The sequence below is a fragment of the Saccopteryx leptura genome, chromosome 1, assembly GCF_036850995.1.
Source record: "Saccopteryx leptura isolate mSacLep1 chromosome 1, mSacLep1_pri_phased_curated, whole genome shotgun sequence".
In the NCBI taxonomy this organism is placed as follows: domain Eukaryota; kingdom Metazoa; phylum Chordata; class Mammalia; order Chiroptera; family Emballonuridae; genus Saccopteryx; species Saccopteryx leptura.
The window spans coordinates 223,119,254-223,145,934 of record NC_089503.1 but is presented as its reverse complement, the minus strand read 5'-3'; the positions used below and the strand labels follow the sequence as shown (position 1 = coordinate 223,145,934).

Genomic DNA, 26,681 nt, shown 5'->3' with positions numbered 1-26,681 from the left:
TATGTAAGTTGGAACAGGTACATTTACCTATTAAATTCAACTCAGACAATACTTGTTTTAACATAGTATTTTTACCTTTTGTGCATATAAATACTTAAGCATTTTTAAACCTACAGAACCTATCTCATTCATAACCCAGACACTACCTGTGTATCACAAGTCAAAATGTTGAAAAAAATTGAGCCATGGGTTGTATTAGATGTTTTGCAAAAGTTATGTTATGAGATACAGTCTCATCATATTTTATTCAGTTGCCTTGGTACATAACTCATTACTTATTTTCCTTTTCCCCATATTTTCCACAAGGTATTTGAAGCAGTAATAGCTTGGGTGAACCATGACAAGGATGTAAGGCAGGAATTTATGGCTCGGCTGATGGAACATGTACGGTTACCTTTGCTCCCACGGGAATATTTAGTTCAGGTAAAAGCATACGCAGAACGTGTGAATACACACAGTACCATGTCACTGGGCTAACCACATGTAGAGTTCTGTTACAAAATGGTCAGAGTTACAGGATACAGACCCATGGGACACGGGGCAGAGGGCAGCAAAGGCACCTGCCGTCCTTGGCAGCTGTTCTCTGTTAGGCTGTCCCCATTCTAGGATATTTGTTTCCCCTTATTTCTTACTAAGCAAGTCCCAGAGCCCAGCAAGGTGGTATTTGTGGTCATTTCAGTGCCTGCATGACAAGACCTTGTGGTGTAGGCACAGTATATTTTGAATTTAATTTTTGGATATTTTGTCATCTTCAGGTTGAAAAAGGTTGTCTCTAATTTATTAGAATTGCTTCCGTTCCAAACCCCTGAAGGACTTGTTTAAATTAATTTTCTTGTTTTTCTACTACTTGGCTTTATGTTTAAAGATAAGAAATGGGTGGATATAACATCTAAAGTTTATTCTATAGCTGATATTGAAGTATATAATTTTCATCACAGTTCTTTATTACTTATATATGTTTTTCTCTGCAGGCCAGATACTTGAGCATTTTTTTGGCTCCATTTATTTTTCTCTCAGTGATATTCTTTTTATTTTTATTTTATTTTATTTTTTGTATTTTTTTTGGAAGTTAGAAGCAGGGAGGCAGACAAACTCCCGCATTCGCCTGACCAAGATTCACCTGGTATGCCCACCAGGGGGCGATGCTCTGCCCATCTGGGATATTGCTTCATTGTGGCTGGAGCCATTCTAGCGCCTGAGGCGGAGGCCATGGAGCCATCCTCAGTGCCCAGGCCAACTTTGCTCCAATGGAACCTTGGCTGCAGGATGGGAAGAGAGAGATAGAGAGAAAGGAGAGGGAGAAGGGTGGAGAAGCAGATGGACGCTTCTCCTGTGTGCCCTGACTGGGAATCAAACCCGGGACTTCCATACACCGGGCCAATGCTCTACCACTGAGCCAACTGGCCAGGGCCTATTTTTCTCTCAGTGATATTCTAACTATAACTTTTAGGCTGAATTAGAGAGGATAGTTCCCTCTTTTGTCCTCCTCTTTACTACTGTTTCTTGTCAGTTTTATTACCAAATAGCTGTCCCCTTATGGGGTTGTGTGATTTCTTCTCACAGAGGGTGGAAGAGGAAGCATTGGTCAAGAACAGCAGTGCTTGCAAAGATTACCTCATTGAAGCCATGAAGTATCATTTGCTGCCAACAGAGCAGCGTATATTAATGAAGAGTGTACGGACCCGACTGAGGACACCCATGAACCTTCCCAAAGTAGGATCTGTTGTTCATACTTGTTATTACCTCATCTGAAAGGCTCTTAGTGAGACTGTTAATATTTTTACTCATTTGAATGTCCATGCTTTACTGTTTTAGTTTCCTTGCAACAGGCATTGTACCTAGGAATTCATTTCTGTATAGATAATTCAACTTCTCTATTAATTTTGTCTCTGAGAGGGTGGGATTTTTTCTTTTTTTTTCATTTCAACTCTTTTTTTTTTTGTTTTTGTATTTTTCCGAAACTGGAAACCGGGAGAGACAGTCAGACAGACTTCCGCATGCTCCCGACCGGGATCCACCTGGCACGCCCACCAGGGGGCGATGCTCTGCCCCTCCGGGGCATCGCTCCGTTGCAACCAGAGCCACTCTAGCGCCCGGGGCAGAGGCCAAGGAGCCATCCCCAGCACCCGGGCCATCTTTGCTCCAATGGAGCCTCGCTGCGGGAGGGGAAGAGAGAGACAGAGAGGAAGGAGAGGGGGAGGGGTGGAGAAGCAGATGGGCGCCTCTCCTGTGTGCCCTGGCCGGGAATCGAACCCGGGACTCCTTGCACTCTAGGCCGACGCTCTACCACTGAGCCAACCAGCCAGGGCCATTTTTTCTTTTTTTTATAAGCCACATGATGTCACTCTTCTGCACTAGAAGGCAGCTGATATTTGTCCCTTCTCAGTTTTGTTAGCTCTGGTTGTAGTAGAACGGAAAAGCAGGTTAGGTAGAAAGATTTCTCTGTAAGCTATGTGGGTTGGATAATTCGTAAAACCAAGTAATTTCACAGAATTACATATTAGAAGTAAATATGATAAACTGGCTTGTTTAGTTTAGTTCTGTCCTGTGCCCTGTGGTGTGCTATTTGATGGTTCATCCACACATCATATACAGCCATTTAAGTGTGGAATTCCCATATGACTTTTTCCAGATCTCCACTGTTCATATTTTTTTTGTGGAAGTATTCATATTCTACTTTTATATTTTTAGTTGAAGACATTCATGTTTTACTGTTTTAATTTTCCTTGTGGAATAATACCTCATTTCTGTCTCGCTGTTTGCAATTCCTTCTCTTTTTTGCGGTGTTAGAAGGCCAACACTCTAAGGTCCATGTTGTGTATGGTCTAATCAGAATGATCCATGATAATGCTTTTATTTATATATTTATTTTTAGCTCTTGTATGTGTTGGGGGCAATGATGGATTAAGAAATAAGAATTACTCTGTTATCCATTGTTTTCTTACCTCATCTTTAGTTATTACTCGAGCCTTTCCATTAAATTGTGTCTTTTGAATTCTTTCACTTTAATGTTTTTATTTAGTGTTTGTTTTCAAGTTTTATTTTTGGATCTACATTTTTAATTACTTCAGATCTATATCACTATGTGTGTTTTTCCCCGTTTTCCCAGTGTTAACAACAGTTCTCAATTTAGAACTAACAGCATATTTTGCCAGTGTGCTATTTACTCCTTTTTCTAGATAATTAGTGAATACTTTAATTTAGAATGGACCTCAACACTTTCCCTGGTGACATTGCATTAGAAATATCCACTCACTGACAGTCCATTTATAGAAAATTTCAGTCCATATGATTATGTTTATTACCTAAGCCAAAAAGAAGTGATTTGGCAAATAATGTCTGATGAACTTCAGGATGAAATAGATCCTAATTTGGCATGATTTTTTAAAACATCCCTCTGTGTGCTACTCACCATTTTGTTGGATCCTAGAAGTTCGAATGCTTTTTTCAAAATATTCTAAATTTTTACTATTATCACTTTTAAAGGTATTTACAAGGCATTCACTTCCTACCATTTCGAAAATTGGTATTTGCGTTTTTTAAATTTTCTGATCTCTCCTCAGTTCTCCAAGATTTTTCAAAAATAATTGTAAGTGGCTCAGTAAGTACATTAGCTAGTTCCCTTAACACCTTAGTCTGCATGCCATCTGGGTCTGCTGATTTAATAAATGTTTACATTTTCCAAATACCCTTTTACCTGCTTTTATAAATAGCCATCTTTATAAGTCTTCATTGCTTCATATTTGTCCACATTATTTGGTGTCAGTTTTTGCTCTTACAAAAAATAAATTTATAAAAAGTGTTCATAGTCTTAGTTTATTTAAATGACCATTTCTTTTATATACTAGTCTTTTCAACTTCCTTCTAAATAGTTTGTTTTATTTTTACTACTTTAAACAGTTCATCTTTGTAAAAGGTCTCAAGAATCTTACATATTCCCTCTTCTGGAATCTTTAGCTAATCTATTGTTAGCTATGCTGCAGAGACTTTGGGGTGAAAACCAATTCTTTTTTAATTTCTAGAATAAATGTGTCACTTCTGAAGTTCTTCTAACCCTCTAAAGTTCTTGGAAAAATCTTATCAGGTTATTTTATTTTCTCCTTCATAGAGTGAGGATCATCTGTTAAGTTGATGTCATTTCTGGGCTTCTTTGGTTGTAGCTTTGAAGTGGCCCTTGCAGCTGTCAGCTGTATTATACCCGTGGATTTCTCAGTTCTGCAGCTTAGATCTGTGGTGGGGATGCTCCTCCATGAAGGGTCTCTTTGTTCTGCTCTGTCAGGGTGGCTGGGGACAGGAGCAGCAGAGTGGCAGTGAATAGCGAACCATGCTGTTGCTGTGACGTTGCATTTGCAGGATCCTTCTCAAAGTTCATTTGTCTACACACACTTTTGAAAAGGTGCCTGTATTAGGTGCTCTTTGAACAGCACTGTTTGTCATTTTAGAGGGTTATATTCAAGAGTGATTCTAAGTATGTAGGTAAGAATGAAACAAAGATTAATTTCTTAGGCTTTCATATTTCATAGTAATGCATTTTTTCATAGTAATGATAAGTTGGATTAGATAAAATGTGGCCTTAGTGCTGAGGAAAGTGTTACAGCATTTTGATAATATTTCTACCACAACAATGACTTAGTACTTTTCGCATTAGGCTCTAATTCTGTGAACACCTACTAATTTGCATGAATGATTCTTTTTACATCTCAAACATTAGTTTTGCATCTTCAGTAGACAGTGTTGGGATTGTAGAAGGCATTCTTTGGATTTGGGCATTATGATGAAAAACTATGTTTTGCTACTGTACTTTATTATTAGCTTTTTATCTTTAGAATCTGTATTTTTACAAATGTTATTATATTATTTATGTGTATATATTTATTATGTTTTACTGAGAATATTGAGATTTGCAATTGGAAAATTATGGAATTTGAATTTTTTTAGGGGGGAATTTTAAAACTAATATTTACTAGGTGAAGAAAACAAAAGAATAAAGTTTAATTAACCTACATTTCAGGATAGTCACTTGAATTTAACTCCTCACCCCTTGCCTTCCTTAAATAGGTCACATTTAACTTTTCCATATGAAAGGTCTTCCAAGTTTTCTATTCCTTTATATTAGCATAATTAGTCTGTTGCTTTTCAATAAGATCAGGTGTATTTTACAAATAATTGGGGTGTCAGAGTCATGATAACCTCTTGATGGTAGTAGAACAGTGGTTTTTAGCAGTTCTTGATCTCATGCAAATATCCCTGCTTTCCTGTCTTCCCGTTAAACACTCTTCTTGTCCCCGTTATCTCTGATGCCTGGAGGCCCCTGCCTCAGTTTTCTTCTCTTAAGAGCAGGTATGACTACCATCCTCTGGACTGAGGTAGCACATTTCCCCTTCCATCCTCGTTTTGATGTTGCAAAAGTGAACTGTTACATGGGAATCATGAGACTGAAAGCTTGAGAATCATGTATTCTAATCAAGCAATATTATATTTCAAGAATTATTTTGAAAAGTTTTCCCTTCAGAATTTCTTTTTAGTTGATCTTCAGAGATGTTGACCAAGTCTCGTCAGCTGTCTTACCACCAGGCAGAGGTTAGAAGTTTAAATACAGATAGATCTTAGTAAATCCCTAGAAACAGGGTTTGTCTTACTGTGCATTTTACTTCTGTGATTTTTCTTTTCCTTTTGGTGACAGGATGGGAGGGTGTTGTAGATTTTCTTTGTTAATTCTTTTATTTACTTTCATTCAACACAGGAATGTGGCAGATATGGGCGGGGGATCATATAATTGGTCTATGTTCAGTCTTCCTTTTAAGATCTTTAAAATTCCTTCTATTCTCCAGTTAATAAATGACTAAAATAGGCTGCTTTTTTAGGAAACTTGGGATTTACTCTGATTTGGGAATGATGTTTTCTATTTACACATCTTTCTGTAGTTCTAAGTTCAGGTAGGTCATTGCTCAGTTAAGGTTGCAAACCTCCCTTTTTTGCGTGCGTGAGTGATTTCATCTTCTGTTTGTATTTTTTTGTTTCTTTTGAACACCTGTTCTTTTTATCATCACCTTATCTTTTCCCCAAGGTCCTCTGCCATTCTTTACAACATTCCATACATGACATCATTAACTTTTGTGTTTTGATTTGAAGGCTGTGTTCTCAGTGTTGCCAAAGAGTGCCTTTTTGTACTCAGTAAAGGACAAAGACATTAACTACTAAATTCTATCCGTCTCACAAGGTTCCACCCCCTCCTGGAAGCTTTCACTGAAGGATGGCAAGATTTCATTTTCTGATCAGAAGTAGCAATTACTGTCTATAGTAATCATGTAGCTTTTTGGTCATATATAATTGTGTATTGTTCTTGAATTACTTTTTGGGTCTTGCTTGTTTCCTGAGATCTGTAAGCTCTGCTGGGGGTAGAGAACATGTCTTACATTTCTTGTGTATAACACCTAGCACAGTTCTGGACAAGTAGAGATGATAGGCCCTGAGTAAATTGTTATTGGACTAGTTGAATTGAAGAAATGTGCAGACCTCATTTATTCTTAGTACTAGACTGTTGTGCATTCATTCATTATGATTTCTAGTATCTCCATTATCTGTCCTTTCAATTTATTTGTGGGCATCAAGGGAGGTGTCTTTACTTGTCATCCAGGAATCTGTGCTCTCTTGTGAATTGCAGTTCATTTTCTCCTCCCTTTTCAATAGCTTTTTTCCCTTCTTTGATCTTTGTTTTTAATACCTTATTGTCTTTTTTCACCTCACCTACACACTAACATAAATTTCCCTTCTGTGTGTGTTCTCCTAAATTGTGGAAATCTAATCCCTGATCATTACAAAGCCAGGACCTGGTTTATAGCAAGCCCTGTGACATACTGCAGCCTTGCCAGTGCTGACTGCCTGCTGTTTTTTGGCTTAAATATTGCTTTTGCTTGAAGGATCAGAAACTTATTTTAGTTTCTGAAATCCTTATTTTTGACTAAATGTGCTACAGAATAGAATTGTAGTTCTAACCTGTGCCCCCTTTGTTGATGTTTATTAAGTGTTGGTTGGGTGGTTGTCTACCCCCAGCTCGCCCTCCCATCGTCATCCTAACACTCTCCACATCACTGTCCTTGTGAGACATTTTAAATCCCTGAATGTGCATGGTCATTTGTTCAAGTGCTTCCATTTCTGCCCTTCCAGTTGATGGTGGTGGTTGGGGGCCAAGCACCAAAGGCTATCAGAAGTGTGGAATGCTACGACTTTAAAGAAGAAAGGTGGCACCAAGTAGCAGAACTGCCTTCCAGGAGATGCAGGGCAGGTAAGCAGTTCCCGGCAGCTGGGTCATTGGGATCTTCTCTCTCAGGTCTTACTGTACTAATTAGAAGAATCTTTATTAGAAAAGCTTTGATAAACTGGCTAGGTCGTTAAAGAGTGATTCAGGAGCTTCGTATAACTCATTGATGGGGAGAACTGCTGTCTTAATCGTTATAGATCTTTCTGATTCTCTAGTTTAAGAGATATTTGCTGAATATTTTCTTGATTACTTTTACCGACCTTAATTAATTTAGGTTGGGACCTTTAGTTCTAAGATCCCAAACTTAGCTGTAAGCCACAGTTGCCTTCTTTCAGGCATCCATTTAATAAACATTTGTTAAAATAGACCTTATTTAGCAAAACTGCAATCAGAAAAAGGCAATTGCAAACTCTTAAGAATTCTTCCTGGGGCTCAAACTTGGGTCTGTTCATTATATATAGCTCCCATGGCAAAATGAGTTCTAAGTATAATGGAACATTTCTATCATGGTAGTATTTTAACAATACATCTTGGAGATTGTTGCATTTTAGCTTAGCATAGAGTTACCTCATTCTTTAAGAGCTGGCTAATATTTTTTTTGAGGGGGTCTGTATGTAGTAAAATTGTTATTGGTTTTTAGTTGAACATCAGAATTGTTTCAAATATGTTACAGTGCTACATATGAATTTCTTATACATATGTTATTGTGTAGATATTCTAATACATTATAATACAACTCTGTAACTGGAATTAGTAATTTAAAATATATCCTAAGAGGATACACCAGTTACTATATTAACATTAAAATATGAAGATGCCAGTTTCCGTACATTCCCAACACCTTGTAATTAAATATTTTGAGTCTCGCCAATCTGGTAGATTAAAAATGTGATTTCATTCTACTTTGTACTTCTTTTATTTTGATGAAAGTTAAACATCTTTCTGAATTGTTAGCTCATGATCTTTGCCTTTTTTGTTATATCGTCTTAACTGCTTTGACATATATTTATATGTTAAGAAAAGTAGCCTTTTTGTTTGTCATATGTGCTGTGAATATTTATTTGTATTAACCTTTTTTCTTGTGCCTTGTTATTTTTGCCTTGTAAAAATTTTTATCATTTTATGAAGCCCAATACATCAGAATTTTGTCTTTAGACTTAAGGATTTATTTCTTGTGTAGAAAAGCCTTACTCCAAAATTATTTGTGTTTTTTAAAAACATGTTTTAAAAAACTTTTTATGTTGAAGTGATTTTACACTTACAGAAGAGTTGTAAAGATAGTACATTGAGTTCTGGTACACTTACCTTGTCTTACTAAATATGAAACAGTTATCAAAACTAAGAAATCAGTACTGGTATATTACTGTTAACTAAACTATAGACTTCATATTTTACATGTTCATATTGTTTGAGGATCTCACATTGCATTTTGTGGTCTTATTTTCTTAGTCTCTTCTGATCTATGACACTGTCTCAGTCTTTCCTTGTTCATGCCCTTGATTCTTTTGAATAGTACTTGGTCTGGTATTTCGAAGAATGTCTTTCAATTTGGGGTTTGGTAGTTTCTTATGATTAGGCTGAGATTATTATGATTATTTCTGGTGATGTTGATCTTTTTTTTTTTTATTGATTTTAATTTATTGTGTTTACATAGATTCAAATGTCCCACTGATTATATCCCCCCACACCCCTATGTTCCCCTCGACACCTTCTTGTCCCCTCCCCCCAACACCTTCCCCCCTTCCCTCCAGGATTTGCTGTCCTGTTCTCTATAACACTGTGTTATGTATATATAATTTCACTAATCTCTTTCCCTTCTCTGATCCCATCCTCTCATCCCCTTTCCCTCTGACCGCTTTCCCTCTGGTCCCTTTGATCCCGCCTCTGCCTCTATTCTGTTCCTCAGTTCACATTGTTCATTGGATTCCTCAAATGAGTGAGGTCATATGATATTTTTTCTTTCTCTGTCTGGCTTATTTCACTTAACATAATAGTTTCCAGGCCCATCTATGTTGTCACAAAAGGTAAGATTGCCTTCTTTTTCACAGCCGTGTAGTATTCCATTGTGAATATGTACCACAGCCTTTTAATCCACTCGTCCACTGACGGACACTTGGGCTACTTCCATGTCTTGGCTATTGTGAACAATGCTGCCATAAACATGGGGGTGCATTTCTTCTTTTGGATCAGTGCTATGGTGTTCTTAGGATATATTCCTAAAAGTGGGATGGCTGGGTCAAAAGGCAGTTTGATTTTTAATTTTTTGAGGAATCTCCATACTGTTTTCCACAGTGGCTACACCAGTCTGCCTTCCCACCAGCAGTGCAGGAGGGTTCCCTTTTCTCCACATCCTCGCCAGCACTTACTCTGTGTTGTTTTGTTAATGAGCACCATTCTGACTGGTGTGAGGTGATATCTCATTGTGGTTTTAATTTGCATTTCTCTAATAATTAGTGATGTTGAACATTTTTTCATCTGCCTATTGGCCACCTGTATGTCCTCTTTGGAGAAGTATCTATTCATTTCTTTTGCCCATTTTTTGATTGGATTGTTTACCTTCCTGGTGTTGAGTATTACAAGTTCTTTATAAATTTTGGCTAACCCCTTATCAGACGTATTGTCGAATATGTTCTCCCATTGTGTAGTTTGTCTTTTTATTTTGTTCATATTGTCTTTAGCTGTGCAAAAGCTTTTTAATTAGATATAGTCCCATTTGTTCATCCTGTCCTTTATTTCACTTGCCTGTGGAGATAAATCAGCAAATATACTGCTGTGAGAGATGTTGGAGAGCTTACTGCCTATGTTTTCTTCCAATATGATTATGGTTTCACGACTTATATTTAAGTCTTTTATCCATTTTGAGTTTATTTTTGTGAATGGTGTAAGTTGGTGGTCTAGTTTCTTCTTTTTGCAAGGACCTGTCCAGTTTTCCCAACACCAATTGTTAAAGAGACTGTCTTTACTCCATTGTATGCTCTTATCTCCATTGTCAAATACCAGTTGTCCATAAAGGTGGTTTATTTCTGGGTTCTGTTCCATTGATCTATATGCCTGTTCTTATGCCAGTACCAAACTGTTTTGAGTGCAATGGCCTTGTAGTATAACTTGATATCAGGAAGTTTGACACCACCCACTTTATTCTTCTTTTTTAAGATTGCTGAGGCTATTCATGTTCTGTTTTGGTTCCATATAAATTTTTGGAATTTTGTTCTATATTTTTGATGTATGCCATTGGTATTTTAATAGGAATTGCATTGAATTTATAAATTGCTTTGGGTAATATAGACATTTTGATGATGTTTATTCTTCCTATCCATGAACACGATATATGCTTCCACTTGTTTGTATCTTCCTTGATTTCTTTTTTCAATCTTTTATAATTTTCTGAGCACAAGTCTTTAACCTCTTTGGTTAAATTTATTCTTAGGTACTTTATTTTTTTTGTGTTGCAATAGTGAATGGGGTTGTTTTCTTAATTTCTCTTTCAGACAGTTCATTGTTGGTGTATAAAAATGCCTCTGATTTCTGAGTATTAATTTTATATCCTGCCACCTTGCTGATTTCATTTATCAGGTCCCGTAGTTTTTTGACTGAGACTTCAGGGTTTCCCATGTACAGTATCATATCATCAGCAAATAATGATAGTTTTACTACTTTTTCAATTTGGATGCCTTTTATTTTTTATTCTTGTCAGATTGCTATGGCTAGGACTTCCAGAACTATGTTGAATAAGAGTGATGAAAGGGGGCACCCTGCCTTGTTCCTGATCTTAAAGGAATTGCTTTTAATTTTTGCCCATTGATTATGATATTGGCTGTGGGTTTGTCATAGATGGCCTTTATCATGTTGAGGTATGTTCCCTGTATTCCCACTTTGCTGGGAGTTTTGATCATAATTGGGTGCTGGATTTTATCAAATGCTTTTTCTGCATCTGATTATATTATCATGGAATTTTTCTCCTTCCTTTTGTTTGTTTTTTTTCATTTTTCTGAAGCTGGAAACAGGGAGAGACAGTCAGACAGACTCCCGCATGTGCCCGACCGGGATCCACCCGGCACGCCCACCATGGGGCGACGCTCTGCCCACCAGGGGGCGATGCTCTGCCCCTCCGGGGCGTCGCCATGTTGCGACCAGAGCCACTCTAGTGCCTGAGGCAGAGGTCACAGAGCCATCCCCAGCGCCCAGGCCATCTTTGCTCCAATGGAGCCTTAGCTGCGGGAGGGGAAGAGAGAGACAGAGAGGAAAGCGCGGCGGAGGGGTGGAGAAGCAAATGGGCGCTTCTCCTGTGTGCCCTGGCCGGGAATCGAACCCGGGTCCTCTGCACGCTAGGCTGACGCTCTACCACTGAGCCAACCGGCCAGGGCCTCCTTCCTTTTGTTTATGTGATGAATCACATTGACTGATTTGTGAATATTGTACCAGCCTTGCCTCCCCAGAATAAATCCTACTTGATTATGATATATGATTTTGTTCATGTATTGCTGGATTTGGTTTGCTAATATTTTGTTGAGAATTTTAGCATCTAAGTTCATCAGGGATATTCACCTATAGTTTTCTTTTTTTGTAGTGTCTTTGCTTGGCTTTGGAATGAGGATTATGCTCGCCTCATCAGAGCAGCTTGGAAGTCTTCCTTCCTCTTGAATTTTTTGAAATAACTTGAGAAGGCTAGGAGTTAGTTCTTTGAATATTTGGTAGAATTCACCTGTGAAGTCATCTGGCTCAGGACTTTTGCTGGTTGGGAGTTTTTTGATAACTGTTTCAATCTCATTTGTTTTAATCGGTCTATTTAGGTTTTCTGATTCTTCCAGATTGATTTTTGAAAGATTATATGTTTCAAGTCAATTTGTCCATTTCATTTAGGTTGTCTAATTTTTTGGCATATAGTTCTTCATAGTATTTTCTTACAATCCTTTGTATTTCTGCTGTGTCAGTGTTACTTCTCCACTCTCATTTCTAATTTTATTTGAGTCCTCTCCCTTCTTTCCTTGGTGAGTCTGGTTAAAGGTTCATCAATCTTGTTTACCTTTTCAAAGAACCAGCTCTTGGTTTCACTGATCTTCTGTATTGGTTTTTTTAGCCTCTGTGTCATTTATTTTTGCTCTGATCTTTATTATGTCCTTCCTTCTACTTCCTCTGGCCTTTACTTGCTGTTCTTTTTCTAGTTCTTTTAGATGCAGGGTTAAGTTGTTTATTTGAGCTTTTTCTTCTTAAGGTATGCTGTAATGCTATGATCTTTCCCTCTTAGGGCTACTTTTGCTGTGTCCCATAAATTTTGAGTTGTATGTTCATTTTCATCTGTTTCAAGAAAATTTTTTATTTCTTTCTTGATCTCATTGTTAACCCATTTGTTATTTAATAACATGCTATTTAGTTTCCAAGTGTTTGAGTATTTTTCAGTTTTTCTATTGTAGTTGATTTCTAGTTTCATGCCATTGTGATCAGAGAATATGCTTGATATGATTTCAATCTTCTTAAATTTGAGACTTGTTTTGTGTCCTAACATGTGGTCTATCCTAGAGAATGTACCATGAGCACTTGAAAAGAATGTATATTCTACTGCTTTAGGGTGAAAGGTTCTGAAGATATCTACTAAATCTAGTTATCTAGTATGTCCTTTAAGGCTGCTGTTTCTTTGTTGATTTTCTTTCTTGAGAATCTACCCATTGATGTTAGTGGGGTATTAAAATCCCCTTCTATTATAGTATTGTTGATCTCGCCCTTTATGTCCATCAAAATCTGCTTTATATATTTAGGTGCTCCTATATTAGGTGCATAGATATTTATAATGTTTATATCTTCCTTTTGGGTTGCTCCCTTTATCATTATGTAGTGACCTTCTTTATCTCTTACTATATAGCCTTTGTTTTAAAGTCTATTTTGGCAGATTAAGTATTGCTACCCCAGCTTTTTTTTCATTTCCATTTTCATGAAATATTTTTTTCCATATCTTCACTTTCAGTCTATGTGTATCTTTTGTTTTGAGGTGGGCCTCTTGTAAACAGCATATATATAGGTCCTGTTTTCTTATCCACACAGCTACTCTATGTCTTTTGATTGGAGCATTTAATCCATTTACATTTAAGGTGATTATTGATATGTAGTTGGTTATTACCATTTTATTTCTTAAATTTACATTTCTCTTGTTCTAGATTTTTTTTCTTTTGTTCTCTTTATGACAGGCCCCTTAACATTTCTTGCATCATTGGTTTGGTTGTAATGAATTCCTTGAGTGTTTTTTTTGGGGGGGGTCTGGAAAGCTTTTTATTTCTCCTTCAATTTTAAACGATAGCCTTGCTGAATTAAGAAGTCTTGTTTGTAGGCTTTTGTTTTGCATGACTTTGATTATTTCTTGCATTCCCTTCTGGATTCAAGTGTTTCTATTGAGAAGTCAGATGTCATCCTTATGAGGGCTCCTTTGTAGTGGTTGACTGCTTTTCTCTTGTAGCTTTTAGTATTTTTTCTTTATCTCTTAACTTTGGTATTTAATTATGATGTGAAGGTGTAGGTCTCTTTGGGTTCCTCTTTAAATGGGATTGTCTGTGCTTCTTGAACTTGTGTGACTTTTTCCTTCATCAATTTAGGGAAGTTTTCAGCTATGATTTCTTCAGTCAGGTTCTCTATCCCTTGTTCTTTCTCTTCTCCTTTAGGAACCCCTATGATGCGGATGTTATTTATCTTCATGTTGTCACAGAACCCTCTTAGACTTTCTCAGACTCTTTGATCCTCTTTTCTTTTTGCTGCTCTGTTTCTGTGTTTTCATTGATCCTGTCCTCTAAGTCGCTGATTTGATCCTCTGCTTCATCCAGCCTGCTGTTGATTCCTTCTAGTATAGTCTTAATTTCTGATATTGTAATTGTCATTTCTGATTGATTCTTTTTTATAATTTCAGTGTCCTTTTTGATGTTTGCTATTTCTTTCTTTAAGTGCTCATTATGTCCATTCGTTGTAGCTCTAAGATCCTTAAGCATCCTAACAATCATTATTTTAAACTCTGCATTTTGTAATTTAGTTACTTCCATCTCATTCAGTTATTTTTCTGGGGATTTCTCTTGTTGATTCATTTGGATTGCATTTCTCTGTCTTCCCATTTTTTCTGTGTGCTGATTGCAAGCTTGTTGGGTTAGGGCAGCTGAGGTTAGTATATGGAATGCGACCCCTCCTCCAGGGCTTAATCCCTCAGCTTCTGCTGGTTGCTCGGATTTTAATTCTCCCTAACAAGGTGAGCTGCATAAAAGTCTTAATTACCCTACTGTTTGTTTGCTGAGCCCAGCAGAGAACTTCTGTGATTAGGAAGAAGGTAGTGGGCGTATCTTGCTCTTTGGCCCCCATTAAAACTCTGTGAAGGCCTTTTTTTTTCTGTATGGTAAGTCCACAGGAATGCGGTAGGCGTGACCTCTGAGAACCAGAAGGTGTGGTCTGCCCAGGTACTTTCCAGGGGTGGGGCATGTTCTCCATATCAGAAGGGGGTGGTGTAGCTCAGGTCTCTCCAGAAACCTGAGTCACTGCCCCTCCTCTTTACTTCCTCTTTTCCAAAAGGCCTTTTGCACTGATTGGAGCTGGAGAGGTTTCTGGGGGTGGGTCAGTTGGCCTTTTGCTAGGCTTGTGCTCGATGGAGGGGGTGCTCCTCCCCCTACACATGGCCACTTCAGTTTTGGAGAATGACTCAGTACAGGTATTTTCTCCATCACCATTTGTGTCCCTGTGCCTCAATCCTCCCACTCTACTTATGCAAGATCAGTCATCTCAGTTCTCCTCACCCCCGGAGCCCCAAGTAAGTGGCTCTGAATGAGATTTTCTGCTCTGGCCCTTTAAGGCTGCTTCTGTTTCTATGCAAGCTGTTTCCCGTAGACAGAAATCCTGCTCTTTTCCCCACTCAATGCTGTCAGGTTGTCTCTTATAGTTTCTGGGTCTCTAGGCTGGGGCTCCGGTCCTGGGGCTGAGGACCCCCGCCTCTCAGGGTCTCTCATCCCACCATGAGAGTTTCTCTGGGCCCTCAGCTGCCCCTCCCTCCTGGGAGCAAGGCAACACCCACTGCATCCCCATACTTCCTTCCGGTCTCGGTGTGGTTTCTTCTGTGTTCCTTGGTTTTGGAGTCCTGTTCTTTTAATCCAAAGTTGGTTTTTCACGATGATTGTTTTTAAATTAATTTGTAATCCAATTTGGTCCTGAGAGGTGGCAGTTTGTATGTCTGCTTACTCCACTGCCATCTTGGAATTCCTCGATGTTAATCTTGATTATTTGGTTAAAGTAGTATCTGCCAGGTTTCTCCCCCATACCATTAAAATTCATTAAAAATATGAGTTTTTTACTATCTTTACAGTTGTATTTTTTTATATTTATGTCAAAAATATCTGGACCTTATTTTGACATAAGAAGTAAGATGGGGATTTTATTTTTTAATAATGAGTCAGTTGTCCCAACACTTTTTGTTGACTAAGCTAGTCTGCCTCCCTTCACTCGTTTGAAATGCTGTCTTTATCATATAATAAATTTCTACATTTGCTTGGTTTTATTCTAAATTTTCTGTCCTGTTCTATTGGTTTGTTTTGCCTCATGCATCAAAACAGAACAGTTTATTTTTGTGGGGTTTTTTTTTGTATTTTTCCAAAGTGAGAAGCAGCAGGGAGGCAGACAGACTCCCACATGCACCCAACTGGAATCCACCCAGAATGCCCACCAGGGGGCGATGCTCTGCCCCTCTAGGCTGTTGCTCCACTGCAATCAGAGCCATTCTAATGCCTGAGATGGAGGTCATGCAGCTATCCTCAGCGCCGGGGGCCAACTTTGCTCCAATGGAGCCCTGGCTGTGGGAGGGGAAGAGAGAGTTAGAGAGATAGGAGAAGGCAAGGGTGGAGTAGCAGATGGGAGCTTCTCCTGTGTGCCCTGGCCAGAAATCGAACCTGGGACTTCCACACACCGGACTGATGCTCTACCGCTGAGCCAACCAGCCAGGGCCCAGAATAGTTTTAATTACTGTGCTTTATAATATGTTTTGGATATGTGATGGGATTAGTTATAGGACTAGTAGTCATAGCACTCATGTATTTTATTTCTTCATATGGTTCTGTATGTTTCTTGGTAAGTTTATTCTTACATATTTTATCTTTATGCTTACTGTTGGCTGTGGAATCTTTCCTGGTAGTTATAAGTGGTTTATTAATTCAATCTGATTCTTGGTTTCAGGAATCTATTTCTTTTTTATCGCACCATAAGTCATTGAACTAGATCCATTCCAAACTGCACTTTTCATGAATAAAGATACCTTCACATTCCACCCGCTTTATATTGTAGCTGCTGTCCTTTAGCTAACTGCAATCTTGGCCAAACCACTCTAACTTCTGGGAGCTTTGGTTTCCTGTAAGTTTGGGGAGTGATCACTTCATTTAGTTGAAACCGTTCTCCATCCAGAGTGTTTCTGGGGAAATCTCACATCATACATTAATTTATTTTCTTCTTCCTTGTCACTTGGTAAACATACCATACTGTCACCAAGATGTGATAGATTTTTGTTTTGTTTGTAGAGAAAATAAAACGAACATTTCAGTGCCTCAGATTCCACAGTGAACATTCCCCAGGGTTACTATGATTTTGGATCTAGAACATTTTTGTGCTGAAATATGCTGCTTGTTACATCACTGCTCATTGGCCCCAGGCTCTCCCGAGAGATCTACCACACTTCCTGCTTTTGGGGGTGCTCAGGAAGTCAACTGGTTATCCTTAAACATTTGCTAGTTCTCTGCCTACGTAAATTGCGCATTGCCCAATTTACGTAGGCAGACACTCTCAAACGACCAGAAACAGCCTAAGGATTCATTTCCTGATCGAACCAGGGACTAAAAGTCATTCCCTTCCCTGACAGGAAGCTGCCAACACAGGCAGCTCCACTGGGCCTGGAAAGAGTCTTGATGCTGTCCATATGAACAGCTGGGGCTGGGGGATAAGCATCAGAGTGTAAGACAGGAGGGGTAGTGGCACACACCCTGCCTGTTGACAGGAGGGGAAACACCAAGCTGGTCCAACACTTTGAGCTGTGATTCCTGGGTTCTCCACCGGGACTCAGAGAACTGTGAGGCCCGTGCCTGCGCTCAAGCTGGGCCAGGAACAGAAACGTGACAGAATTTAAGACAACAAAAACTTGAACAATTTAAAGCAATGATATTGCAGACCATATAAGATTTATTAATCTTAAAATAGTTATATTTGCTCTAGGGGTTCAGGTGCTACAGATAATCCCTTCAGGCAAAAGTGGTTTGGGGAAGGCCTCGTAGAGAATGTGCACTTTCACTGGGGCTGGAAACGTGAAAGCAGAGTGGATGGGGAGATGAGCTTCTCCCAGGACAACTGGAAACTGAAAAGGTGGTTGAAACCTTAGTCTAGCAATGTATTTCTCTGTCTGGGGATCACCTGACATCTCATTTGCCTTGGGGTCAGCACACTTTTTCTTAAAGAATCAGAGAGTAAATAGTTTAAGGCTTTGTGGGTTATATGGTCTCTGTTACACTTACTAAAATGCCACTGTGCTATGAAAATGGCCAGAGACACTACACAAATAAATGGATGGGGCTGTGTTCTAATAAAACTTTATTTATGGATGCTGAAATTTGAATTTCATTTAACTTTTTGTGTGTCACATAACATTCCTTTTTTAAAAATTTTTATTGTTTTATAACCACTTAAATGTAAAAACCATTCTTAACTCACATTTTCTATAAAAACAGCCTGCAGGATGTACTTTACTGACTCCTGGGATAGCCCACTAAAACGACAAACTGGGAACACGTTATGCAAATTAAATAGAAACATGTAGAGTAGAAGATTCAAAATTGAAAGCCAGGGCAGTAATACATGGATTAGAGGAGTTGGCTCACTATTTAATTCTGTGAATAAGTCTTTGAAGAAGCCCAGAGTCAAAACAGGACTTCAGCTCATGCCACTGCGTTTTTTAATAATCTTAGAAAGGAGGACAGTTGAGTCATTACAGTCGTGCTAATGACTTAGGACCTGTTCAGTTAGGATTCTCTTAAGAATACCGTATGTAATGACAACAGCTGTAGACATATTGGAAAGCAGTCTTTAGGTAATGGTGGTAATTTGGTCTTATATTCGTCATTAACTGCTGTCTTTCTTTTGCAGGGATGGTCTATATGGCCGGGCTAGTCTTTGCTGTTGGTGGCTTTAATGGTTCCTTACGAGTCCGCACTGTAGATTCCTACGACCCCGTGAAAGATCAGTGGACCAGCGTTGCTAACATGCGAGACCGGAGAAGCACTTTGGGGGCTGCTGTATTAAATGGACTATTATATGCTGTGGGAGGCTTTGATGGGAGTACAGGTGATTTCCTTATCATTTATTTTTCACATTGCTGTTAGAATTAACATAGTGATCATGTTTCTAGAACAAATCTTGGTACTATTAGGGGACACATCAGTGTTTTAATAGGTAAAAAGATAAATAAAATTCCATCAAGAATTCCTTTTAAGTGATATAAGAGTGGTAAGTATATAAATTTTCCTTCTTAAGCAGCAGCATCCATCATCTTACTAAATTTAGAAAGCTAGTATGTGTCAGTGCTTGGATAGGAGCCCTCTGGAAAAGAAATTATTCCTATTGCACTTAATCAATGTGTTTACATTCTATCATTTTTCTCATAATTTTAACACACCTGAAGTATTGTTTGCTGTTAATATATATATATATATATATATATATATATATGTAGAGGAACAATCAGCTTACATTTTTTTCTGGAGGAGGAAATGAAGAGCTTTGTGCTTCATTACAGGTTTATCATCTGTGGAAGCATATAACATAAAGTCTAATGAGTGGTTTCACGTGGCTCCCATGAATACGAGGAGGAGCAGTGTTGGAGTTGGTGTTGTTGGAGGTAGGTGCTGATGATTCCTGCAGGTGAACATTTCTAGGTACATGTAGCTGCTTGTTAGGAGTGGTTCTTCTAGTAATCTAAACACGAGTTTTCTAAATGGGCAAGTGACCATTTAAAAAGGGAATGTAGTAGTTATTAATCTCTTTAAAAAATTAGCTTGTCTATATAAACTAACCCATATAAGGCCCTCCTTCTCTCACTCTATCCCCCCCCCCTTTTTTTTCTTAAGTGAGAAGAGGGGAGGCAGAGACAGACTCCTGCATGCGCCCTGACCAAGATCCACCTGGCAAGCCTCCTACTGGGCAATGCTCTGCCAATCTGGGGCTGTTGCTCCATTGCTCAGCAACTGAGCTATTTAGCGTCCGAGGCGAGGCCATGGAGCCATCCTCAGCTCCCGGGGCCAACTTGCTCCAACCGAGCCATGGCTGCAGAAGGGGAAGAGAGAGACAGAAAGGAGAAGGACAGGAGTGGAGAAGCAGATGGTTGCTTTTCCTCGTGCCCTGACTGGGAATTGAACCTGGGATGTCCATACGTAGGCAGACACTCTACCATTGATCCAGCCAGCCAGGACCTCTCCCCTTCTCTTACTCTTTCTCTCCCTCCTTCTCTCCTGTCTTCTTTCCTCCTTTCTCTCTCTGCATGTGTAAACTATATAAAACTGTTAACCAATATTAAAGCAGTTGTTTGGGGAACAAATTAGATGGCATATACACAAAATTTTATATTTGGTGAAGGGCTGTTTAACATTGAAGGGATAGGTTGCAATAATTATTTATTTATATTCTATTTTGTCCCCTAGCAGAGTTTTAAGAAAGGCTATAAGTATTTTTGGTATGATTTTTTTTTTTCCTTTTTCCTTTTTTTGTTTGGGTAAATTTGTGGATTTCCCTGCCCTCCCCACTGTGGGTATAATTCTCTACACTAACTTTTTTCTTTAACAGTTTTCTTGAAAGATAAATTACATGTCATACAATTTATCCATTTATAGTGTACAATTCAGCCTGCATCCATTAGAATTCAATTTAGAACATTATTATCCTAAAAAAGCAGGTCTGCTCCCCTTAGCCATCAGCAAGCACTGCTCTACTTTCTTTCTCTATATAAGTTTTACATTTCTTGACATTTCATATTTATGAAATTATACAGTATGTGGTCCTTTGTGACTGGCTTCTAGACTTAGCATAATGTTTTCAGGGTTCATTTTTGCTGTAGCATTTACTGGTAACTAATTTCTTTTTATTGGCAAATATTATTTCATTGTACAGTTACTAATTGGTTTAACTTTTTAAAAAAGTGTATTAGGATAACTTTAATATTTAATTTTTTTCTTCCAGGGTGTTGTTCACTTACCAATAGAGTTATCCAAAGATATAATGAATGTACTTTCTGTTCTGTCAGGCAGATTATTGACGCAAATGTTAAATTAATATCATCACATATACCCTGCCAATCTTCATAATGTGATTTGGTAACTCTATATATCACCATTAGCCAAGATTTTAATAGTGTGTAAAAATCAGTAACACTTTAAAGGGAAACTGCTACCATGGAGGAAAATATATTATGTTCTGTCTTGAAAAACTAGCTTTTTCTGAATGTGGCTTTGTGGTTCCATGTTCAGGCTTGCTGTATGCTGTAGGGGGCTATGACGGAGCTTCACGTCAGTGTCTGAGCACGGTGGAATGCTATAACGCTACAACGAACGAGTGGACCTATATAGCAGAAATGAGTACCAGGCGGAGTGGAGCAGGTGAATAGGAATCTCATCTAGCAATTGAAGTATGAAAATGACAGAAAGGAATGATATCCCTTTATGTTCTCAGAAAATACGTACTGACTCTAACAACACTATTAAAATGTTTTTTGAATTACTCGGGTAGTGGTTGGTAGCTGCACTAATTCCACTTGGTAAAATTTCTAAGTGCTGTACATAAAGACTTCTCTGTTTCATTTAGTTACTTACATTGTTTGACACCCCTGTTTTTTGTTTTTAGTGCTAATTGAGGAACTTGCTTAATAATCACATCTCTTCATATTCATTTCTTAGAAATTTTGTGCTTTAATACTTAGTAAAATTTCCCAGGGTTGAGAGACCAAAGAAAGAGGCTGCAAACTTCAGCATTACATTATGAGTTTATTGAGGGAGCTTACATACCAGCTGTGTCTCGAGCTGCAGCAAGAGGACGGGGTCCCTCCTGCCACATGGCAGGCACTAAGGGGTGGTATAGGACAGGGCAGCACTGGGGCGTGACCGCCCAGATAAGGAGAAAATGCCTAACCTGCTTGCCTGGGGTAGGGAGAAGACTGTCCCAGCAGCCCACACACTTGGGGTGGTGGGAGGGTCAGTAGTCCCTGAGGGAATTTAGAAGAAGTAATCTCTGTTCTGGCTGGAAGGCCCAGAATCAGTCACATCAGGGAGCAGTCTCTCCTCCACAGTACTGGCTTGCTTTTATGAAAGTTGTTTGCAAAAGGATCATGTTAATGGCCTTCCCTCTCTATGTGTTTTACCTGCTCATTACTTTTATTCTATTTGACCTACCTTTTTTTTTTTCAGAATAATAGTTCTTACTGAGATTCTCATTTGTCTGTTCTATTCATTTCCCTTTCTTAGATTCTACACATTAATATCCACTTTCTTATATTAAAAATATATACACTTACTTTTACAGTGAATAATAATTTCAAAAGTTTTAGTTACAAGTTTGTTTGAATAAACCCTAGTATAAGATCTTTGTCCCTTTTACTCTGCTATAGTTTGGTTCTTTGTTTTATAGGCGTTGGTGTGTTAAACAACTTACTGTATGCTGTAGGGGGTCATGATGGCCCTTTAGTACGAAAAAGTGTTGAAGTCTATGATCCCACCACCAATACCTGGAGGCAGGTGGCAGATATGAACATGTGCAGAAGAAATGCAGGTATCTGTCTAGTTTACAGTTGTAACATTTATATGAATTGTATATACAGTTTTATGTATCACTGTGTATTTCCTTTGTTCTTTTACTGTTCTATGTTCTCTAATAGACCAGATCTTTAAAGGCAGAATCTCATATAATAATCCTCCACAGTGAATGCTTAGTATAGTGTCTGGAACATAGCAGGTTGTTGGGATACGTCAGTTACTGTACAGTTTCTCCTAGTGGCTGTCTTGGGTGATGAATGTAGAAACTAAACTAGAAGAGCCCTTTTTATTTGATACTTGAATTAATTCATTCTTACCATAAATCTTTTTAAGTGCTTACCATATATCATGTACTAGAGATCCTAGTTTTTAGGAAATTTAATCAAATTGAGTAAATATTTATACCAGATTAAAAAGCTAGTGTTTATCTGAATCTGGAGGGGAAGCCCAAAGAAGCTAACCCTCATGTAATCCAGTTCAGGATTTCTAGGAAATAGAAAAGCGGAAACAACAAAGAATTTTAAGAAAGCTGAGGTCTTCAAGATTAGGACACTAACTACTTGAAAAGAAGATCCATGGAAGGGAAATGGGAATTGAAAGTAGATTCATGATAGCTAATTACACTGCTCACAAAAATGAAGAGATCAGGGAACGTGCAGATCCTCCAGTACTTTAAGCCTTTTGTATAGTGCATTTCATCAGTGAAATAAAACTTGGTTTTGCATCTCATTAGCATAATCAAACAACTTTCCTTGACTTGTTTGCTTTTCTGATGTTCTTGTTTAATTAAAAAGAAATCAAATGCTTCTTTTTTTATCACTTTATATTCACTTTGAAATATCTCCCAATTTTTGTAAGCAGTGTAGTCTTTCAGGAAGTGTTTTTCTTCTTTAAAATGCCATTATCTTCATGCCATTTCCCATAGTCCAAAGTAAGTTCCTGGTAATTCTTACAATCTCTGTACACCATTGGGTGATGTTGCAAGATGCATGCCCCATGTCCCCCCAAATGCTCTTTTTAATCTGTTCAGGAAACTAAATACATTGGACTGCAAGGAATGTATTAGACCAGAACAGAATTTATAATTAATTCTTCGTGAACTTGCACCTCAGTCAGTCAGTTGCATTGGTGAAGTCCTAGAAACCTCTCAGTTATACACAGTCCGGAAGCATTGTAAAACCCACAAATCTGGGCCCCCATAGAATGCACACTTGAGCTTGGTACATACATATCAAGTTAGAAAAGTCACAGTAATATGTGCGTGTGCCTTCCCTGCATTAGGAAATTGGCTTGCAGTTTGAACTTTCATTATTATTTTCCTGAAGATGGGGAAAACTTTATTTTTTTCTTCTATCATGTTTTATTTTCAGGTAAAAATAAGTTGATTGCTGCTAGAAGAATAAAGAGTTAATTTATATAGAGAGAGCAAGCATTGCCCTGCTCTTGCTTTTCAAGTATTTGAACTACTTTAAAATGGTATGAATTTGCTCCTTGTCAAGAGACTAGAATAGTAACACAGTTGAGTTTGAATAGGGAAGACCCACTCCTTTTGCATAGAAGATACTATTGCTAATGCACTTTTAATTGCTGTATATAGCACTTGACCTATGGTAACACAGTAAATAGAGCATTGACCTGGAGTGCTGAGGTCCCCAGTTCAAAACCCTGTACTTGCCCGGTCAAAGCACATACAAGAAGCAAGTACTACGAGTTGATGCTTCCTGCTCCTCCACCTCCCCCCCTTTTTCTCTCTTTCTCCTCTCTCTAAAATCAATAAATAAAATCTTTAAAAAATAAATAAGTGCTGCTGAAATGCCAAGGTTGTGGATTTGATCCCTCATCCCTAGTGGTCAGGGCACATACAAGAAGCAACCAATGAGTACATAACTAAGTGGAAGAGCAAATGATGTCTGTCTCTCTCTCTCCCCCCTCTCCTTCCTTTCCCCCTCTACCCCTCCCTCACCTCTCCCCCTTCTCTCCCTCTCCCTTTCCTCCACCCACTTCCTCTCTGTCTTTTAAAAATCAATCAATAAAAAGTAATTCTGTATATAGAGTATAGAGTTGGCTCATTATTTTGTTCTGTTAAAAATCTGCAAACATCTGTTAATTATGCCAATAAAACTATCAACAAACTATAGAGATCAGTGTGTGACAGCATCCTTTTGGATTTTTTGATGTCCTCTAATACTAATTCATAATAGCTCTGAATTTTGTTTAAAATTATTAAATATGCTTTTATAAAAATATAGAAATAAATGTTTATCTTTTAACTCAGCATTTTTTGGTAAAAGTTTATATTAATAGTTTCGCAAGTATGCAAAAAATATGAAAGCGGTATCCTTGTTCATTTCAACATCATTGATAAGAGCATTGATAGAAGAGCTGGGTTGCTGAGCAATGGAGCAATGCCCCAGATAGGCAGAGCATCACCCCTTAGTGGGTTTGCTGGGTGGATCCCAGTCAGGGTGCATGCAGGAGTCTTTTTCTGCCTCCCCTCCTCTCTCACACACATATACACTAAGAAATTTTTGCATTGATAAAACCTAAAAATAACAATATAAGTAAAAAAATTACTCTGATGTCCATCAAAGACACTTAATAAATTATGGTATTATACATGGAATACTATGCAGTTGGTTAAAATTATGTAGATCTATATGAGCTAGGGGAGATGTCCAAGGTATATTGTTTGGTAGGAGTGGGTGAGTGATAAAATTGCATGTGTATTATGAGCTCCTTTGGGGTTAAAAAAGAAGTGTCTGAGTATATATCCATAGAAAATAGCAGGAGTAGAGATCACAATTTCATTGTCATTATTCTAAGCAATATAGGATTAGAGGTGATCTTTTCTTCTTCACACTTTTCTAGATTGTTTGAATTTTTGCAAAAGAAACAGTCATTACTCTAATAATAATGAAATAATATTATTCTCCCCTTTTGAAGGAGATAAAATAGTGAACCAGTTAGTATAATAATTAAAATTCAGAATCATTTTTGTCTTCTATTAAAATATCGTTTTTCTTAGGTTTCCCTAAGAAGTTGACTTTGGGAGAGTTATTAAACTTATTTGACCTTTAATTTTTCTATTTTTTTAAAAATAAAATAAAGATTAAGATAGTTAACCTATAAAGTAAGGTTGTTGTGAAGATTTAATAAAGTAATGCAAAAATAAAGCAACTACTGCCTGGCCTATGGTGGCACCGTGGATGAAGCATCAACCTGGAACTGTGAGGTCACCGGTTCGAATCCTCAGGCTTGTCTAGTCAAGGCACATACAGGAAGTAACTACTATGATATGAATAGATGCTTTCCGCTTCTCCCCCTCCTCTTTCTCAGTTTCCCTTTCTCTCTGTGTGTCTCCCCTCTCTCCAAAAATCAGTAAGTAAAAAAAAAAAAAAATCTAAAAAAAAATAAGTAAAACAACTACTGCATAGTGACACCAGTAGGAGTTTAGAAGTGATATTAGACTCTCACATATAAAAAAGAATTCCTTCCCTGTTTACTGTCTATTCTTGTCCCCTTCAAGGAAGTGTCTCTGGATCACCTCACCAAATATGTGTAGGGATATTCATAGTCATCCACATATTTAAAACAATTGTTTATCTCTCTGATTTTTTTGAAGGAGTTTGTTCCGTCAATGGTCTGTTATATGTAGTTGGAGGAGATGATGGTTCCTGTAACTTGGCGTCAGTAGAATATTATAACCCAACAACTGATAAATGGACAGTTGTGTCATCTTGCATGAGCACAGGGAGAAGTTATGCAGGTAATAGTTGTCTGATTTTCTTAGTCTTACAGCATTATGATTTTTACATCAAGAATGTTTTTCTGTTATAACTTTTCTTACTTAAGCATAGCACTGGTTGAATTATAAAATATCATTATCAATATCTAGGTCTATCCTCCTAGTAAGGGAAATATCAATATCTAGGTCTATCCTCCTAGTAAGGGAAATGGTAATTCTCTTTAATAAAAATAATGATGAGTTTTTAAAAGTGTATGTTACATATTATTATGACAATAGATATTTATATTGCTTTAAATATTAGAATGTTTTAATAGCATTCTACTATTGATCTAATTATGAAGAAAAAAGAAGTGCATACTAATTAACCATCACTATTGTTTATGTATCATCCAACAACATCTAATAGGACTATATTCAATAGAATCCAGGAATAACATGGCTGAAAATGAGGGCAAAAGTTTTTTTTTTTGGTATTTTTCTGAAGTTGGAAACGGGGAGGCAGTCAGACAGACACCCGCATGCGCCCAACCGGGATCCACCCGGCACGCCCACCAGGGGGCGATGCTCTGCCCATCTGGGGCCTCGCTCTGTTGCAACCAGAGCCATTCTAGTGCCTGAGGCAGAGGCCACAGAGCCATCCTTAGCACCCGAGCTAACTTTGCTCCTATGGAGCCTTGGTTGTGGGAGAGACAGAGAGGAAGGAGAGGGGGAGGGGTGGAGAAGCAGATGGGCGCTTCTCCTGTGTGCCCTGGCGGGGAATCGAACCTGGGACTCCCGCACGCCAGGTCAACGCTCTACCACTGAGCCAACCGGCCAGGGCCAGGGCAGAAGTTTTTTTTAGCAGTTTCATTGATATAACTGACATGAAATAAATAGCATACATTTAAGC

The 26,681-nt window shown here is 38.1% G+C and overlaps 1 protein-coding gene and 1 non-coding gene across 4 annotated transcripts in view; one reads left to right on the top strand and one right to left on the bottom strand.

The window, feature by feature from the left end:
- KLHL2 (kelch like family member 2) overlaps nucleotides 1-26,681 on the top strand; it is a 110,269-nt gene that overhangs the window by 82,095 nt on the left and 1,493 nt on the right. For all 3 annotated transcript variants that reach the window (XM_066386999.1, XM_066387009.1, XM_066387019.1), the window contains 8 exons: nucleotides 307-423; nucleotides 1,564-1,713; nucleotides 7,168-7,285; nucleotides 18,395-18,592; nucleotides 19,044-19,145; nucleotides 20,767-20,895; nucleotides 21,920-22,060; nucleotides 25,667-25,810. In XM_066386999.1, coding sequence (XP_066243096.1) covers nucleotides 307-423; nucleotides 1,564-1,713; nucleotides 7,168-7,285; nucleotides 18,395-18,592; nucleotides 19,044-19,145; nucleotides 20,767-20,895; nucleotides 21,920-22,060; nucleotides 25,667-25,810 — 1,099 coding nt within the window. The remainder of the gene's footprint in view (nucleotides 1-306; nucleotides 424-1,563; nucleotides 1,714-7,167; nucleotides 7,286-18,394; nucleotides 18,593-19,043; nucleotides 19,146-20,766; nucleotides 20,896-21,919; nucleotides 22,061-25,666; nucleotides 25,811-26,681) is intronic.
- TRNAS-AGA (transfer RNA serine (anticodon AGA)) lies at nucleotides 2,233-2,309 on the bottom strand. The gene has a single exon. It is a non-coding gene; the product is annotated as a tRNA-Ser (tRNA).